This window comes from Sorex araneus, chromosome 8 (assembly GCF_027595985.1).
Source record: "Sorex araneus isolate mSorAra2 chromosome 8, mSorAra2.pri, whole genome shotgun sequence".
Lineage (NCBI taxonomy): Eukaryota > Metazoa > Chordata > Mammalia > Eulipotyphla > Soricidae > Sorex > Sorex araneus.
In genome coordinates, this window is record NC_073309.1 from 29,712,888 (window position 1) to 29,731,616 (window position 18,729).

General features: G+C 56.7%; 2 protein-coding genes across 3 annotated transcripts in view; one reads left to right on the forward strand and one right to left on the reverse strand.

Moving 5' to 3' along the window:
* Nucleotides 1-5,900, forward strand: part of BRD7 (bromodomain containing 7) — a 37,684-nt gene extending 31,784 nt beyond the window's left edge. The window contains exons 12-17 of one of the 2 annotated variants that reach the window (XM_055145832.1): nt 398-509; nt 2,467-2,523; nt 4,198-4,312; nt 4,935-5,078; nt 5,264-5,407; nt 5,668-5,900. In XM_055145832.1, the coding sequence (XP_055001807.1) occupies nt 398-509; nt 2,467-2,523; nt 4,198-4,312; nt 4,935-5,078; nt 5,264-5,407; nt 5,668-5,723 (628 nt within the window). In that variant the 3' untranslated portion in view covers nt 5,724-5,900. The remainder of the gene's footprint in view (nt 1-397; nt 510-2,466; nt 2,524-4,197; nt 4,313-4,934; nt 5,079-5,263; nt 5,408-5,667) is intronic. The other variant, XM_055145833.1, reaches the window with a different exon arrangement.
* A 1,626-nt stretch (nt 5,901-7,526) lies between these two features.
* Nucleotides 7,527-18,729, reverse strand: part of ADCY7 (adenylate cyclase 7) — a 35,896-nt gene continuing 24,693 nt past the window's right edge. Inside the window, exons 11-26 of the mRNA XM_055145831.1 lie at nt 18,300-18,491; nt 17,999-18,033; nt 17,567-17,650; nt 17,368-17,440; nt 16,879-16,976; nt 15,859-15,943; nt 15,521-15,646; nt 14,845-14,937; nt 14,006-14,178; nt 13,069-13,162; nt 12,627-12,782; nt 11,765-11,911; nt 11,374-11,478; nt 11,168-11,282; nt 10,652-10,776; nt 7,527-10,446 (exon numbers count right to left, since the gene is read on the reverse strand). Coding sequence (XP_055001806.1) covers nt 10,300-10,446; nt 10,652-10,776; nt 11,168-11,282; nt 11,374-11,478; nt 11,765-11,911; nt 12,627-12,782; nt 13,069-13,162; nt 14,006-14,178; nt 14,845-14,937; nt 15,521-15,646; nt 15,859-15,943; nt 16,879-16,976; nt 17,368-17,440; nt 17,567-17,650; nt 17,999-18,033; nt 18,300-18,491 — 1,848 coding nt within the window. The 3' untranslated portion in view covers nt 7,527-10,299. The remainder of the gene's footprint in view (nt 10,447-10,651; nt 10,777-11,167; nt 11,283-11,373; nt 11,479-11,764; nt 11,912-12,626; nt 12,783-13,068; nt 13,163-14,005; nt 14,179-14,844; nt 14,938-15,520; nt 15,647-15,858; nt 15,944-16,878; nt 16,977-17,367; nt 17,441-17,566; nt 17,651-17,998; nt 18,034-18,299; nt 18,492-18,729) is intronic.

Sequence of the window (18,729 nt, forward strand, 5' to 3'; positions counted from 1 at the left end):
CCGTGGTCAAGTGAGTGCCTCTAAGACCCTCTACTAGAGCAGTGCAAAGGGCACGAGGGGAAAGACCCGGGGTAAATAAGAGCAAAGTAAAGAGGGGACCAAGAGCCTCATGGAATGAACCCTGTACACCTCCGCCATTAATGTCAGATTTTTCTTCAGGTTTCCCAAGACGCATTTATTTTTACTATATTTTTGATGTTGTCTAATTGTCTTGTGATGGTAAGTTTGTCACTGGCAAGTTCGTAAGTGCAGTGTTGTGCCTAGACAGAAAGCTTCATCTCACTGTGTATAAATTAAGGGTACCTAATGGAAACAGTTGGCTACGAGAGGAGCATTAAGTCCTTCATTTACATAGATGATTCATACGAAAGTGACTCTCCTGACAACTCTCTTTCAGCATCCATGAGTTTTTGGCCACATGCCCAGATTATTCGTATGTTATGGCAGACAGTTTACTGGATGTGTTAACAAAAGGAGGACACTCTCGAAGCCTGCGAGGCCTGGAGTCGGTAAGATGCTGCTGGAGAGCGCTCGCGCCTGAGTCTGTGTATTTTGAAAGCTCGGGGCTTAGCCACCGTGACAGCTGAGCTCCATTCCCCCAAGGCAGGGCCCCACCTGGCTGGAGACCAGGAGTGAAAAACAATGAAGGGAAGTTGGCGACTGGGCTCCCAGGATCTGTGAAAGGCAGAGAATTGTCATTATCTCTTGCTCTTGGGAATGTTGGAATCAAAAACAGGGCTTTGCACTTCAGAGGTCAGCAGGTGCTGTGTCTCCGCTAACAAAAACGGGAAGTCCTGCTCACTAGCTTGGAACTGAGTTGACCCCAGAGATCGGGAATGACCTTTTCCTGATTGTTCAGTAATCATGATCAGAGCTTTAAGTGAGAAGAAGTTTAAAGCTGGGCCCGAGAGAATAGGAGTTCAGGCACATCACCTCCCTCCCATCTCTCCCCATCACTGGGGCTGGCCCAGGGAGCCCCCCAGCCCTGAAGGCCCCAGATAGCACTTAGACTGAACCACCAGGTGGCCAATTACCCAGAGGTGCCACTGGTGATTCCTGAACACCACTGGAACCCCCTGCCACCTAAAAAGAAAAATCTTGCTCATTTCTCTCATTCATTAACACTTGTTGATTATCTCCAGTTCATTCAGACATAGCTCATAAAGTGGAATAGATCAGACTTTGCTCCAAGATAGAACAGAAAATACTGCTTCTGATGTAGAAGAGAAATGATTTCAAAATCTTCTTATCACTACAATTAGAGGGTCTTGACGGGGGCGGGGGGAGGCGGGGGTCATAACTCAGGGTGGCTGAGTTATGTCGCCTTGTTGAGAAATGTTTAAAACACTGCTTAAAAGACAGTGCAAGCAGCTAACCCGGGTTCAATCCATATTGGCCCCCAAGCACCGCCAGGAGTAATTCCTGAGTGCAGAGCCAGGAGTAAGCCATAAAGCAAAAAGGGGGGGGGGGGGGGAAACAAAACCAGCCCAGAATAACTTTAGTGTGCATTTCCTCTCATTCTGAATGACTCTTCCAGAACTAAAATTGAGTATCTTGGAGTCGGAGCTACACTACAGTGGGTAGGGCACTTGCCTCACTTGCAGGCAACCTGGGTTCAGTCCCCAGCATCTCATGTGGATCCCTGAGCCCACCAGGTGTGGCCCAAAAACCAAGAAAAATGACTAATTATTTAATGAAATATATTTCTTACTTAAAGTTTTTCTGTTCTTTGTCCAATATTCCTCTTTCTAAAATTTTTCACAGAATATAAAATGTTATAAGTGATACATTATTTATAATTTTGTTTGGGGGCCACACCCAGCAGTGCTCAGGGCTTACTCCTGGCCCTGTGCTTAGGGACACGCCTGGCAGAGCCGGGGGACTTCATGTGGTTCCTGGGACCAGAGCCAGTTTGGTTGTGTGCACGGTGTATCTCTCCCCCGTTTATGATTTTTGAAATGGGAATTAGCTAAGTAAAATTACAATACAACTTTTTTTTAAAGGTAACTGAGTTTTGTGTACGATACCTCTGTCATTTGTATGTGTATTATCTCTGAAAGGTGGTGCTTAAATATTGTATAGTAACCCTGATATCTGAGAATATTGTGTCTGTTAATGCAAAATAGGCCTGAGGGTTCCTTCTGTCTTCCTGTTAGCTTTGCCTGTCGTTAAAAACAGACTTTGTCCATTTAGGTTTTACTCAGTACCTTCTTGAACATCTGTGGCTTATTGGTCATAGAACTAGTGCTCTCCAGGTCACCAGCACTAGATACTGCTGGCTCGAAGAGCTCTCAGGGGAGAGCACAGCTGCCTGCTGCTGGGCGGCAGACCCGCAGTCAGCCCTCAGGGCCACTGCCAGGTGTGGCCCCGAATGTTATCTCTCCTTATAACACCCCTCACCCCCCCCACCCCCCCCCCCAAAAAAAGGTCTCAGAATCATCTCATTTATTTTGGTTTTCCTTATAGACATCACCTGAGGATGAAGACCAGTCTAGAACACTTGACACAGCAAAAGAAACGGAGGTAATTTAGTCTCTAAGAAATCTTCCGGACCCCAAAAGACAGTCCAGGGGTTAAGGGTTAAGGCACTTGTCTTCGTGTGCCACCATCTCCCCCTCCCCCCCATCAGTCCCTGGCACCAGCATTGCATATGGTCCCTCAAGCATTACCACAAGTGACCTGCTAGACACTGCTGGGTAAGGGGAGGATAAGGGTAGAAAAAGAAAAGGGAAAAGCGATTGGAAAAAAATTTTTAAAGTCCTAAATGGAAAAAAAAAATAAAATAAAGGCCTAAATGGCAGTTTTATTTACAAAGAAATTGTTGGGCTAGAGCCCTAGTACAGTGACTAAAGCACTTGGTCACAGCCAATCTGGCATCATGTATAGTCAGTCCCCTGAGCACCGCCAGGAGTGATCCATGAGCTTTATTGGACATGCCCAAAAACCAAAAATATAGAAGAGAAATGCTTACTGAGATTAGAGAGACCTGAGCCCTTCAGCTGAGGGGGGTGTTGAAGATGTGAGATCAAGGAAAGGTCGGTACAGATGGATGTTGTTTACAGAGGCGTGTTGTGTGCTGGGGCTGGGGGGGCCACTGGGCGGAATCTTGAAAAAGGGAAAGGAGGCTGGGTAAGATCTGGCAAGGCCCACGAAGGGCCTACTGACATGGCAGAACCTAAGTCCATGCTGGCACCCAGTCACACAGGTGGCTTTTCTCCGCACTGTAGGTCAAGTCTGAGGTCGGGGTGGAGATCATCTGAGGTTGGAGGGCAGTTTGGAGGAGAAAGGGAATCATTGACTTCTCGTTACCTGGTAGCCCGCTTTGCCCCTTCCTAAAGAGCATTGTTGTGGTGGCAGAAATTCAGAGTCTTGTGAGTCCAAAAATAAAACTCCACCCATTTTAGGGTTTGTCTTCTCCCATGCCTGTTGTCTTTGAGACGGAGGAACCCAGGAAGTGTCTTGTGTTCGGAGGGTAGGGGTGCAGGTCTGGACTCTGAGAAGCAGGAAGCATTGTCCTGGTCCCCAGAAGCACAGCACAGGCTGTGACGAGGCTCTCTTACGGATCTCTAGAGTAGTTCCCCCTCACCCGGGCCGAGGATGCACGTGTCTGTGTTCCATCTGAAATTGAGTGATGCTTGCTAGATGTAACACGTGAGTACATTAGACAAGTACTGAAAAGTGTTGACTTATGGACGCTTTTTTGCCAGGATTTGGCAAATTTTTGTTTATTGGTCGGGGCGGGGGGTGGAGATTGCTTTTCACCTGGTAGTACTTTGGGGCTACTCCCAGTTTAGTGCTCAGGGATCACCCTAGGACGGTACTCAGGACTATGTGGTGCCAGGTCTCAGTCCCCTGCCTCACATGTGCAAGGCTGGTGCTCTGCCACTCAGCCACTTCCCCAGCACAGGGACTGTCATTACTTGCTGTGGAGGGTTGAGGCCACACCTGGCAGTGCTTAGGGGTCAGTCTTGGTGATCGCAGGCACCTTACCCGCTGTACCGTCTCTCCAGCCCTGGGAATGTCTTTTCCAAGGAGTATTCTGAGAAGGTATTTTTTCTAGGCATAAAAATCATGGCCCTCCCACCCCCAAAGTTGATGGAATAGAAGCTTATCACCCATCGAGGAAGTTAGGTTATGGTTTCTTGTGCTAGCATGGTTTTGTTGCAGGCTTAAATGATTTTTCTCTTTCTGTTACAGCAGATTGCAGAAATCGAGCCAGTGGGGCATTTAGATGCCGGTAACCAGGACAGACTCACAGCACTGAAAGCAGTGACAAACTTCGGTCCTCCCATCGAAGTGTTCGACTCTGAAGGTGAGTGTCTGGGGGGGGGGCGGCGTGACGGAACACCCCTGGGCATAGGCAGTCCCAGTGGACTGTCTGGGCGCCCGTGAACAGCCCTTCGCCAGAGCCCAGTGTTGCAACAATGTTGCAGTTTTACTTGACAGTCTGAGGCATTTAAGACATACTCGCAGAAGAAGTACACATTTTTGGGACAGTCGCATAACTGTCTCCGGAGGTTTTTGTGTTGTGGCCTGCCGGAGAGCAGCCTGTTCAGCCCCTTTTTATTAATTAGGTTGATGTTTTAACCGATGATATTCAGCCACATAGGCAGAATATGCAAATTAACCTTGTCAATGGAAACAGTATCAGAGTCAGTTACACACCCGGAAGTATAGTCAGTTAAAGTAACTGTAACAGAAAAACTGTGTTTACATCCAAGCCTAGCTAGGCCTGAGATTATGGGATGTTGTACACCAACGCCCAGGTCCCAGCAGGTGTGCTTCAGGAATGGCAGGGCATTTCCTGGTGATGGGCACTTTCATTCTCCTTGAGGTGACTGTCCAGTAAACCTGAGAGGTTAGGTCGTGCTCGCCGCGTGGCATCAGCACGCAGCTCTGCCCATGTTGTCTTTCATGTTTTTCCCACCACACAGAAGCCGAAGTGTTCCAGAAGAAGCTTGACGAAACCACCAAGTTGCTCAGAGAGCTGCAGGAAGCCCAGAACGAGCGTCTGAGCGCCAGACCCCCTCCCAACATGATCTGTCTCCTGGGCCCCTCGTACAGGGAGATGCATCTCGGTAGGCTGCCACTGGTCAGAAGAGGGGCAGGGGCAGGGGTGGGGGGGTTCACAGTAATGTTGGTTTGAGTGCCTGACTGTTGGGTTTTTTGCATTTGTATGTTCAGGGCGGTGTGTTTCATTTTCTGGTTATTGAAAGGAACGGCAGTTCAATATCTAGAACTCTGTTGTTATTTGTCTTTCCAGCTGAACAAGTAACCAATAATCTTAAAGAGCTCGCACAGCAAGTGACCCCGGGTGATATTGTCAGCACATACGGAGTTCGGAAAGCAATGGGGATTTCTGTCCCCTCCCCTGTCACAGAAAGCAACTTGGTAGATTTAACAGAAGGTACGTGCCCTGCGTCTCCAGGAGAGTGGTGGTGCCGTGCTCTCCCTTTTGGTGACATTTTAAAGCTTTAGTTTCACTGTGTTTGAAATGGACGTTTATTCTTTCCGTCTTGGAAATGAGTGGTGTCACACATTTGCCTGCACGCAGTGACAGGGCCTTTCATCTCGAACACCCTTCGGGATGCTGCCTGTCCCTCTGCTCCCTGCCCGTCCCTTTTAAAACACGGGGGAGGCACTGATGGCAGCTCTTTTTCCTTTTAGATTTGGAAGACCCTAGAAAAACGACAGTGGCTGAGTGTGGACCCGACGGGCTGTGAGCGGCTGGGATCGGAGTAGAAGCTGTGTACATATTTTTTCACTCTGAACCTGCCGATGCTTTTCAGAAGATATTAAATATTTATAAATTGTGTTTTTAATTAAACCTTGGAACAATTAATTTTAATGTTCCAGAGATTGGACTTCCATTATTAGGTAATAAAGCTGAATCTCAATGAGCTATATTGTGCTAGCAGCTAAGTTACCCTTGACCTCGACTGGGGCTGATTCTGAGGATGAAGTGGGAAGGAGAGAAGCAGCTCACACAGCAGAACTGCCTTTTTCATGACTTTCATGACAGAAGTAATCCCCCAAATAATTTCTTATTTTCCCATTGTCATCCCCTTGCTCATCAATTTGTTCGAGCAGGCACCAGTAACGTCTCTCATTGAGAGACTTATTGTTACTGTTTTTGGCATATCCGGTACGCACGGGTAGCTTGCCAGGCTCTACCATGTGGGCTCGATACTCTCAGTAGCTTGCCGGGCTCTCCGAGAGGGGCGGAGGAATTGAATTCAGGTCGGCCGCTTGAAAGGCAAACGCCCAACCACTGTGCTGTCACTCCAGCCCTATTTTTCCACAATCCCCATTAAAGATATTATTTGTTTTGGGGGCCACAGCCAGCTGCCCTCAAGCTGACTCCCAGCTCTCTGCTCAGGGATCATTTTTCTGACAGGGCTCGGGGGACCCTTTGGGGTACTGGGTACTCAGGTCAGCTTGCTCTTCCTGGCCAGATGCAAGGCAAGCACCCTGCCCACTGTCCTACCACGCTCGGCCCCCGTCAGAGATCTCCTAGCCAAATAGTTTTCCGAGATGTATCACAGCTTGTCGCTCAGATAAGGAGCCCCTGAGAAGGCGGGATGTGGCTTTGAGCAAGGACTACCCCAAGACGTGTCCTTCCAGAAGTCTGCACCCACCTCTCTCCAGCTCAGTGACTGGGTCCCCGGTCCCTTGTCCGAGTGCATGGTGAGAGCATGTCCACTCTCGATGACAAGGTAGAGGCTGGGGCTGTAGCTCAGGGCAGAGTACTTGCCTCACAAGTGTTAGACCTTGGGTTTCTGGCACAAAATTTAAAAAAAAAAAAGAAGAAGAAGAAGAACCTTAGGATTTCCTAGCTCATCTCCTCTGCCCCCCAGAGTAGGGAAGTGAGTAGGGGACAGGGTGGTGCCTGGCTGCTGCCGCCCCCCGCCCCCAGCGCACACATTGAATGGGTCAGCTTGCTCTTCCCGTGAGGGGGCTTTGTTTCACTCTTTAGTGTTATTCCTGACTGCAGGGAGAGAGTAAGAGACACTGAACCACCCTTGAATGGCTGAGCTTAGAGAGGAGTCGATGTTTGTCTGTCCCCAGTGGCCCTGCCAGTGGAGAGGGGTCTCCCCGGGACTGACAGGCGAGCTCTACCGGTGGAGAGGGGTCTCCCCGAGGCTGACAGGCAAGCTCTGCCGGTGGAGAGGGGTCTCCCCGGGACTGACAGGCGAGCTCTGCCGGTGGAGAGGGGTCTTCCCAGCAGTGCAGGCCTGTGTGCAGTGCTGGTGCCGGGTGATGTTCTGCTCTGGCCTGGCTGTGCTGGGCCCCCAAGGAACCAGAGCTGTGCTCAGGGGCACTCTGGAGGCTGGGCCGCACCAGGGACTCTGTTCACAGCTCCCCATGCAGGCCTGAGCTGTCTCCCTGCCCTGCCTGATACCTAAACTGTTTGGTTTTTTTGTTTTGTTTTATTTTGGTCTACGTAGCTAAAGGTCTTAAAACCAAAAATATTTAATTCAGTGCACTTTAGGACATAAAGATTTTTCAGAATGCTAATTTAATATATGAAAATAAAAATGTAAAAATACGGATGTTTTCTAAAAATACAACATTTTGAAACATGTTACAGATCTATACATACATATTCAGTATACCAGCCCCCCCTTTTCAGCATATTTCTGTACATTGACATATACAAAAAGTACACTGTAGTTAATCATCTTTTTGTTAGGCAATTTCTTAGTAAGTAAACCAGAAAACTTCAGGTGTAGTTTTCACTATTGAAAGTCATAAGGCTGCCACCATTGTACAATGGTATATTTGGGGGGTTTTAGGGCTTTTTTGCTTTTTGGGTCATACCTGGCAATGCTCAGGGGTTACTCCTGGCTCTGCACTCAGGAATTACTTCTGGAAGTGCTCAGGGGACCATATGGGATGCTGGGGATCGAACCTGGGTTGGCCACATGCAAGGAAAACGCTCTACCCACTATTCTATCACTCCACCCCACCACTGAAGACTGAGGCGTGTCCTTGACCCCTCTGAAGGTCAGGGAGGAAGGTGTCTGTCATAAAACACAGTGACTCCTGTGAAGAAATGGCTTAATAACTCGTCAAAAGACCTTTAGGTGGTTTTTATGTTCGGTTCTTCATTATGGCCTGATTCTTTCTGACCTGAACATTGAAAATAGAAAACTCATCTAAGCCTGATGCTTTCCTTGGAAATAGAGGACAAAAATAATAGCCAGTTGAGTTTTCTTCAGATCCCAGTTACAGTTTCTGTTGCTGAACGCAAAGTCACTTTGGCGGGTAGAAATAGGAGTGATGAGTACATGCCCCTAGAAATGGCTGCGTCCACAGTCAGCAGCCAGACCTTCCTCCTTCCAGAATGGACACCCACCCGCCCCTGGACTTAAGAACGGAGGTTTCCATACAGGCCTCCCTGCAGCCCGGCCTTCAGGTCAAAGTGAGAAAACAGTCTAAGGTTGGTTTCCCTACCAACACTTTCTCCATGGAATTCCTCTTCGGTTTGGTTTCTGGGGTTGCAGCAGTGCCGGAGGCAGGCTTGGGCAACACATGGTGCCAGGGCTCGAACCCGGGCCGCCCACATACAAAGCATGCACTCCAGCCCCATCAAGTCCTTTGTGCAAGGCCTGGAAATTCACTGTGACTTCAATTGCTGCCAAGAACTACTCGGCACCTGTGTGCAGGTTCTGGGCCCATCCCTGTCCCGGGCTGCTCACAACATGGTCTGTTCTTCCCCAGCCTCTCCCTCCCGAGAAGGTCTCCTGGGGGCTGGAGCCACAGCACAGCCCGCCACGCAGGCAGGGCACTTGCCTTGCCTGTGGCTGATCCAGGCTCTTCCCCACAGCACCCCAGATGGTGTCCCAATCCCCCCCAACACACACACACACACACACACACCAACCACACCCAGAAGTGATTCCTGAGCACTGCTGGGACACACACACACACACACACACACACACACCAGACACCCAGGAGTGATTCCTGAGCACTGCTGGGACACACACACACACACACACACACACACACACCAACCACACCCAGGAGTGATTCCTGAGCACTGCTGGGTGTGGCCCCAAATACAAGAAGCAGGCCTGGCTTCTTCGTGGCTCTGTCTGGTCCTGGGTCATCTTTTGAGATCTCCCATATGCAAGATCCTTCCGTTTCATTTCAGGAAGCTCCGGGCTCAAGAGCCCTAGTAAAGACTGAAGGTCGCCTGCTAGGTTTTGAGACACTGGCAGTTTTGAGATGTGGCGGCGCTGCCTATGGGTAATCTGGTGCTTTCCCACCTGCAGTACCAGCAGCTGGCTTGTGTCCATCCCGGGCGGGGGAGGTGACGGGCCACCCCAGCAGCCTGGCTTTGCACTGACCTTGGTTTGGCTGGGGCTCCCAAACGTCTCAGTGCCTGCAAGAAGGGCGGGGGCAGCGTCCCCAGCACCCCCTGCCTAGGCGAGGCAGAGACTGTTGGAGCTCTTCCAAGCTGGCTGTGAGGCTTGAAGAAATGGAACGAAGGGGTTCTCTGCACAGACCCCTCTGTGTCCAGGCAGAGAGCCGGGGGGCAGTCAGGACTGCAGGAAGAGCCCCCAGAGCACGAGGCTGCAGGGAAGTGCTGGGGGCCTTCTTTCCGAGCTCTCCCTGGCTGACCCTGCCCGGAATGCTGGCGTCAGCCGCAGGGGAAGCCAGGTCCCCGCCAAGTCCTGGCCTTTCCATTAGGGGCCACGTTCCTCGGCGCTGCAGCCCCGAGGCAGAGCCGGGACGCTGCGGGAGCCCTACTAGTGTCAGCGCCTACAAAGGCAGAGAAGACCCCGGAGGAAGAGGCTTTATCTAGCATCTAAGAAGTCACTTGAAAGGATAGGCCCGTTTCATAATGTAGCCTTTTGAAGCAACCCAACGCCAGAGATAGCAAGAAATAACAAATGTCTGTGATGCTTTTTTTTTTTTCCTATTTAAAACCATGTATACTAAAATAGACATCCTGTATTCCAGTCTACAGTGAAGATGTAGACTCCTCTTGCTGGTTGGCCAGGGGGAAAGGATGTGGACAGCCATCCTGGTCCTGCGCCTGAGGGGGGAGGGGAGATGAGCCTGGAGGCCCATCCTGGCACTCTGGTTCCTGTGTGGTGAGGCGGTGCGGTGCCCCCTCAGGCTGCAGCTGCAGCTCACACGTCCCCGCGGCCCTCACACTCAAGCCCAAAGAAGGCAGAAGGCCGTGGGTCAGTGGCCCCGGCACGTCCCTGCGGCAGGCTGCGTCTCCCCAGCCTGCTTCAGAGAAGGGAACCGGCTTCCAGCATGCCCCCCGTGTACCCAGAGTCCTCAGTTCAGCCCCAGCCCTTGGAACTTGGCTGTGTCCGTGCAGACAAAGTAAGTCCTGAGTTCGCCCTTGCCCTTCACGTTGATCAGCCCTCGGCACTCACAGGAGTACCCCAGGCCCTGGAGGATGACGCATGTCTCTTCCGTGACCTGAGAGGGGAAAGAAGAGCATGTCGTGAGGCAGGAGGAAAACCGGGGCGAGAGGGACAGGGAGGAACCAGTCCGAGGGCAGCACACGTGGACGTCCTGGTTCCCTTCTGGAAGTTTCTGGCAGGGTTCATACATCTGAGGGGTGGCTGAACCAGGTCCTCTCACCCAGAGGGACTTCCGGCCCCTCTGTCTCAGGGGTTTTTACCTGGATCTTCCCGAGTTCTCCGGTGCTCTCCATGCGGCTGGCGACATTGACTGTGTTTCCCCAGATGTCATACTGGGGTTTCCGCGCCCCGATCACGCCCGCGATCACAGGCCCGTGGTTTATGCCTGAAGGAAACATTGGCATTTGGATTTTAAGGTCTAAGGTCACTCATTTACAGCGGGGCGGGGGAGGGGAGTTGGGGGAGGTATGAGCTCTCTTCTCTGCAGTGGCATATTCCTATTTGCTACTCCCATTTGTTTTGTTTGGGGGGCCACACCCGGCGGTGCTCAGGGCTCACTGCTGGCTCTGGAATCAGGGATCACTCCTGGCGGTGCTCAGGGAACCGTATGTGGTGCCGGGGATCAGGGTTGATGCCAGGTTGGCCGTGTGCAGGACGAGTACTGTACTCTCCGGTCCCTACGCCTGCCGCTTTCGATAACTTATTAATAATAGTAATAACGCAAGGGCCCCGTTCCCCAGAGGACCGGGAGGCTGGAGCAGCCAGGCGCGCCTCACCCACGCGCAGGCGGAAGTTGTTGAAGGAGTGCCGGTTGATGCCGTCCAGCTTGCTCATCAGGGCGATGCTGAAGTCCACCATGATGCTGATGTGGGCGTGCTGCCGCTCCAGCTCCTGGGAGACAGAGCGGGCAGTGGGTGAGCAGAGCCGCACAGGGGCCCCGGCTGGCCGCCCCATGCCCGTGACCCGAGGGAATGCCGGGCACCTGGTTCTCGTGCCCCGAGGGAATGCTGAGCCCTGCGGCTGCCATGTAGGTGCTGCCAATGGTCTTGATCTTCTCCACGCTGCTGAACTTGGGCTTCAGCAGCAGCTGCAGGACCCAGGGCGCAGAGTGAGGCGGGGGCAGGCTGGCCTGTGCTGCGAGGGCCCTCCCTACCCCCCGTCCCCACCTGAGCTCCACCTCCTCTGCATCTGGCTCTTCCCTGGCCGCCTCCACCACCCCCCCACCTGGCTCCTCCGGGAGCACGGCTCACGTGGCCAGAAACCACGAGACCGGGCTGCTCGGCGAGAACCTCCCGCCAGCCTCGACCCGCTGCCCCTCTCCACAGGGCGCTGGGATGTGAACACTGCGCGGCCGGGTCCCATGCAAGTGGCACCTCATCGAAGTCGGCGATGATCTCGTTGAGCAGACGCAGGCACTCCAGACCCTCCTTGTTGACATCGCACTCCGTGTAGAAGACCTTGAAGTCCGGCACGGACGCAAACATGACGCACACGCAGTCGTAGGACTGATGGTACCAGTCCTGGATCGGGGCGCGAGAGAGGGACGCCTTAGAGCCCGCTGGGGCTCTCCGCTGGGCAAACCAGTAGCGACTAAAGAGTGGCAGACTCCGGGTCGAAGCCATAGCACAGCAGGGACAGCGTTTGCCTTGCACGCAGCCTACCCAGGGTTTTTGATCCCCAGCACCCCATAGGGTCTCCCTCGAGCACCGCCAGGAGTGATTCCTGAGTGCAGAGCCAGGAGGAACCCCTGAGCATCGCTGAGTGTGACCAAAAAAAAAAAAAAAAAAACAAAAAAGTAGGAGACTCCGCAGTTGGTTGGGAGAAGCCAGGGCCAGGCTCAGGTGAGGATTTGCTCTTTGGGGCGTGTACCCTGGGTCTATGTGGCTCGGGGTGAGATCCCAAGGGTGAGGAGCAGCTAACAGCCAGGAGACCCGTAAGTCCCTCCTCCCCCGTGGCGCAGCACAGACTGTGCAGCCCAGCAGGAGGCGCTGCTGCCCCATTTTACAGATGTGAAAACCACCGCATACTCCTGGCTCTGTGCTCAGGGATCAGCCCTGGCAGGCTCAGGCACCCTATGGGGTGCTGGGGATCAAGCTCAGGGAAGCGGCATGCAAGGCAAGCAAGCGCTCACCCACTGTACCATCGCTCTGGCCCCGAGCTGTGTTCTCAGAGGCAGCACCCGCCGTCCGCTGGGCCTGGCCTTCTCAGGCCTTCTCAGCCATGTCCCTGCCTCACCTCATTTAGCTTGTCGCCGATGAAGTGGGCAGCCACGTGGGCCGGGAGGACGTTCTCCAGCAGCAGGCGGTTCACGTTCTCCATGGTCTCGAACTCCTCGTGCTCCTTCTTGAACTTCTTCTTCCACAAATAATCCAGGCGGCAGTAATAGTCGATCTGTGGGCAGCAGGCAGGCCGGTCGGTCCCAGTGGCAGGGGACTCTTGCCACCCGTGTGCGCTGGGGCACGTCTCCACAGGGCTGCCATCACCCCAGGGGCCTCCGCCACCCAGCCAGGCACAGCACCTGGCCCTCGCAGGGCCCCGGGGCGGGGGGGGGGGAGGGGGCAGCGTCGCTGGGTCCCCAGCAGGAGAGACTCTCCTGTCCAGGTGCGGCCGGCACCATCCCTCCCCTCCGAGGCAGGAGGCCGTGGCTCAGCTGAGCTAGGGGTGCGGCGGTGCCCACCTGTCTGGAGAGCATGACGAGCGTGACATAAAACAGAACCAGGTAGAAACAGGTCATGGTCCTCCTCAGATCCCAGCAGGCAATGAGTGGGGAGCTGCTGGCGTGAAGGGAGAGGCGGGGTGAGCTCCGGTTCCCGTGGGCCACACATACACACACACACATCCACGTGCGCACACACACGTACACACAAACATGTACAGACATGCGCCCACATGTGCGTGCACACAAACACATGTGCAACAGACACATGCACACATAGACACACGCACACACATCCACAAACAGGTGTGCACACACATCCACATGCGCACACACGTACACACAAACATGTACAGACATGCGCACACATGTGCGTGCACACAAACACATGCAACAGACACATGCACACATAGACACACGCACACACATCCACAAACATGTGTGCACACACATCCACATGCGCACACACGTACACACAAACATGTACAGACATGCGCACACATGTGCGTGCACACAAACACATGCAACAGACACATGCACACATAGACACGCACACGCATCCACAAACACGTGTGCACACAGACACACATGGGCACAGACACATACACACACACACATACCCAAGGAGGGAAAGTTCAGGGCAAGCTGAGCAGACCCCCCTCTCCATCCACCAGGGATCAAGCCCCCCGCCAGCCACACAGGCCGGGTCCTTCCCATGTGAAGGTGCCACAGACAAGCCGGGCACAGACCAGCTCTTCCCAGAACTGGAGACACAGCTGCAGGGGCGGGGACCCAAATGGGCAGTGGGGTAAGAGGAGCCACGTGGCCTCCATAGGACCAAGGGTGTCCGTGCCCCGAGAGCACCTGTGAGTCAGCCCCTCAAGGCTGCCCCTCCCAGGGTGGGGGGTCACACCCGCGAGATGACACTGAGCCCAAGCAGGCGCGGCCCAGGGCCCACCTGACGCTGGTGCGGGTGAGGTTGGCCACGGCACACTGGTCCCGGCACGGGGAGGCAAAGACCGCCAGGTAGGCCACCAAGGCCACGGTCAGCAGCACCACCTTCAGCTCCAGGCTCACCCTCAGGAAGACAGAGCAGGCGATGAAGGCCAGGATGCAGCTGCAGGTGTAATACTGGGAGACAGCCCCCACCGCAGTCACCCCAGGGCGGGGGCCCGGCTGCCACACACCCACACCGGGGACGGGGACTCGGGACACCCTGAACGCCTGTTTCTGTTTGGGGGGCCGGGCACACACAAGAGGGCACTCGGAGGCTACACCCGGTTAGACGGGTGCTGGGGGGCTCACACAGTGCTCTGAGGACCAGGGGGTGCTGGGCTCCAAAGCCAGGGCTCCCACATGCAAGCAGCCACCTCAGCACCCAGCCACAGTCCCACTCGGTGCCTTTAACAGTGCTGAAAGGAGGGGCCGGGCGCTTGCTGCACACAGCCAACCCAGGGCCGATCCCTGACACCCCATCTGCTCCCCCGAGCCCACCAGGATAGGTCCCTGAGCACACAGCCGGGAGTGAGTCGTGGGTACTGCCAGGTGTGACCCAACACACACACACACACGGCTAGTGGGGTGTGGGTGTGACAAAGGTCAGTTCTGCTGAGCTTGTCTCCCCTAAAGGGCATCTCCGTCCCAGACCACATGAGCCTGCCCCAGACCGAGGTGCCCACCGAGGACACAGGCGCTCCTGGGGTGACCAAATTCTGCTTGCTCACACCCCCGGCGCTGGGCAGGCGGGGTGTCGCGGTGGGGTGAGGGAGGGGTGGGCGGGCGGGCGGGCGCACTCACCTGGAGTTCGCACAGGGTGTCCTGGGGGCCGGCCCCCGCCCTCAGGCCGGGGTCCGTCTGGTTGGTGGCACACAGCGGGGTGGACACCAGTTGCTGCAGGGGAGAAGGCCCCGGGGGGCAGTCGGGAGGCTGTGATGGGGGACCCAGAAGGTGGGGCTCCAAGTAGAAAACATGCAAGCACCCCAGGGCAGAGGACATGGGGCCGGAGGGGTGTGGACAGGGGCCAGGGTGGGGATGGCCACAAAGGGGAGCACCCTGGCTGGACGCACGGGGTCAGCAGGAACCGAGCTCATGCCTGCAGGAGACCTGGCTCCCGTCCCAGCACCCCACGGCCCCCGAGAACCACCACGGCGGGCCCGAGGGAATCTCACATGCCCATCCCCCCACCATGTCCTGCCAGGACGGCCCATGGCTAGTGGGGAAACTGAGACGCAGAGGTGGGACAGGCGTCCCGCAGGGGAGTGGGGCTGAACCAGGACGGGAGCGTCTGAAGTCCCAGCCTCATCCTTGTGGGGTTGGTCACGGGGTTCTGTGGGGGCCCCACGTCCTGGTCGGGAAGCGCGGGTGCGGAAGTGCTCAGAGCAGCCCGGGGGCCCCGGTTAGCCGCACGCAGCTTCTAGCGCCAGGTCCTAGCGTCCAGAGGCACCGAGGCACGAGCCGCCGCCCCACCACCCACCAGGTTGACAATGGCGACGGTCAGCAGGCTGCCCGTGGTCAGCACGGTCAGGGACAGGCGCAGCAGGGGCTGTGTCTCCACACTCTCAGACAGGGCGCGCAGCATCGTCCAGGCGGGCCAGCACCTCTGCGGGGCCACGGTGGGGAGTGGTCAGGCACCGGCCCTCGGGGACAGAGGGAGAGGCGGCCCGAGGCGCCCAGCCCGGGAACCACCCTGTGCGTGGGGGCGGGGAGGGGCTCAGACAGGCAGGGCCACCCCTGGGCTGCGCCCGAGCAGCCTCCAGAGCATGTCTGTGTGGGCACCCGGGAGGGGCCCCGCGGCGGGCAGCCCCCACTCACCAGGAACTCGTCGGCAAAGCACAGGCCCAGGGCCAGCGCCAGCACGCAGGCCACCAGCCCGAAGGAGACCCCCAGAGCTGTCTTCCTGGGGGGAGGAGAGACGAATCCAGCAGGGGCACCCCCCTCGGCCCCCCGTTCTCCGGCTCCATCACCTTCTGCCCCTTCCCGATGGCACCGGGACTCAGCACGGCCCCGACCATGCCCCACTCTGGGCCCAGGTGGTGAGAACACGGCTCCCCCCAGCTCCTCCTGGAGGGCCACGCAAGCCCAAGCTAGTCTCTCATTGGCACCTCCTGACCCCACCCTCCCCAGCCCCTGCCCATAACAGGCCTCCCCCCCAGAGCCACACTCCCACCACAAGGACGACGGAGCCCCCAGGCCCTCCCAGGGCCAAACACAGGTGACAGGAGATGCGGCTGGATGCCCTGGACAGAGACTGCAGAATGTCAGGCAAGAACGAGGCACCGGGGCCAGAGCGATAGCACAGTGGGTAGGGTGTTTGCCCTGCATGCAGTTGACCTGGGTTCAATCCCCGGCATCCCATATAGTCCCCTGAGCACCGCCAGGAGTGATTCCTGAGTGCAGAGCCAGGAGTAACCCCTGAGCATCGCTGGGTGTGACCCAAAAAGCAGAAAAGAAAGGGAGGAAGGGAGGAAGGGAGGAAGGAAGGAAGGAAGGAAGGAAGGAAGGAAGGAAGGAAGGAAGGAAGGAAGGAAGGAAGGAAGGAAGGAAGGAAGGAAGGAAGGAAGGAAGGAAGGAAGGAGAAAGAAAGGAAGGAAGGAAGGAAGAAAGAAAGAAAGAAAGAAAGAAAGAAAGAAAGAAAGAAAGAAAGAAAGAAAGAAAGAAAGAAAGAAAGAAAGAAAGAAAGAAAGAAAGAAAGAAAGAAAGAAATGAGGCACCCCCACCAGGCACTGAGTGGACGTTCGCACACCCCTTACAGCCAGCCCCCCAACCCCGCTGACCCCCCAGCTGATCCCTGGCGCCAGCCCTGAGGGCTGCACCATCGTGCCGCCCACTGACCTGGGCATCTGCAGGGCATGGACGAGCAGGATGCAAGTGAAGACAACGCCGGCACAAGCGAAGTAGAGACGGGCCCGGGGGATGGGCACCAGGCGGTACTGGGGACACAGAGACCATGAGGGGTGACCCCCCCAGCTCGGGGAAGAAAGTCAGGGCTCCACCAGGCGGCCCTCACTCCTGGAGGTGTCTGGGGACCCCCACTAAGCCAGCTCACCCCTCAGGCCCAGAGTCGGCCGGGTGCCCCTGCCCCCTGGGGAAGACCCTGATGAGTGACATGGGCACAAGGACTCGGGGGGCACAAGGATTGAGGGGTGCAGAGATGGGAGGCCTGAGGATTTGGGCGCGTGAAGTGCTTCGGCACCCGAGCCCACCCCAGGCATGTCAGCTACACGGTGGGGCTGGGGAGCACTGGCTGGTATGAGCACCCACAGCCCTCCCCCCCACCCAGGCTTCCAGGGAACCCCACCCAGTTCCAGGGCGGGGCCTCACCTCTCGCTCGAAGCCCGGCTCCTGGAAGATGGACCCACAGCGGGAGAAGTCGTCGGAGCGGGAGCAGCAGGGCCTGCGGGCAGGCAGGGGGGGCCGGGGGCGTCCTGGGTGGGGTAGCGGGGGGCAGGAGGCACCTCGGGGGATGCAGGGGGGACAGGGGGCGTCCTGGACGGGGCAACGGGGAGGGCCGGCCCCTCACCTCGTGGAGCTGAGCCCCTCGATGGCTGACAGCATCTCCTCGTCAGAGGCGTCGTCCTCCGCCCGCCCCCTGGGAGACGCGCTCCTGGAAGCCGAGCCCACCACTGCGTCACCCCGGGGCCAGGGGGCGGAGGGGCCCAGAGAGGGCAAGTGAAGGCCCAGCAGCAGCCAGCAGGAAGCAGGGGATGGCCCCCTGCGGTCCAGAGCCAGCACGGAGCCCAGCACACACCCCCATACCAGCCCCTGCAGGTGTGTGCACACCGCGGGTGCATCACTGCGTGCTACTGCGAGAAGCGCTTGGACCCCCTAAATCTACACATGCCACAGGCCATGCTCAGGGCCAGCCCAGGCAGCCTGCCTGGAGGAGGCAGAGCGGAGTTTGCACAGGAAGCAAGGCACAGCTTAGGAGAGCGATGGAGGATGTCACACGTACCTGTCGGGGGTCCGGTGGCGCCGCAGGGGAATGGCCTGGAAGGAGACGAGGACACGGGTGGGGAGTCTGCAGCCCCAGCGCCTCGAGAAAGGGCGTCAGGGACATCCGAGCTGCAGGGAGCCTGAGCAAGGGCTGAACTCCGCCTGGGAGCTGAGGGCAGGGACCCCGCAGCCACCCGGGGGGGAGTAGGGGGCATCCTCCAAGCGCCCATCCCCCCCAGGTCCGGGCCGGGTGGGGGTGCAGAGGGCGCCCGTTTCACAGACGGAGACAGTGAGGCCTGGTCCCAGAGGCAGGGCCCTACCTTGGCCCTCCGCCCGTTGGGGACCAGCGTCTCGGTGCTGCTCACGCTCTCGCGGTGGCTGAGGTGTGCGAAGGGCCGCGCGGCGCCCCAGGACTCCAGGTAGCGCGTCATGCGCACGGACGCCCGCATCTTTAGGGTGGCATCTCCCTTGGGCTTGGCCAGGTGCTGGCTGGGCTGGGGCGGCTGCTGGCTCTGTGGGCAGAGACGCCACTGTCCCCGCCCGCCAGCCGGCATGGGGCACAAAGGCCACCACCCCTCGGGGCCAGGCGAAGGCCTGGCTCCCCAGCCCCTGTGTGGGGAAGCTCCTGGCATGGCCCTCAGACACCCCTCTACCCCCACAGCCCACAGAAAATAAGCCCGGAGACCTCCGGCCCTCACTCACTCACCGAGACTCCGTGGAACTGGACGGCACCCCTGGGGTCTATGGGCC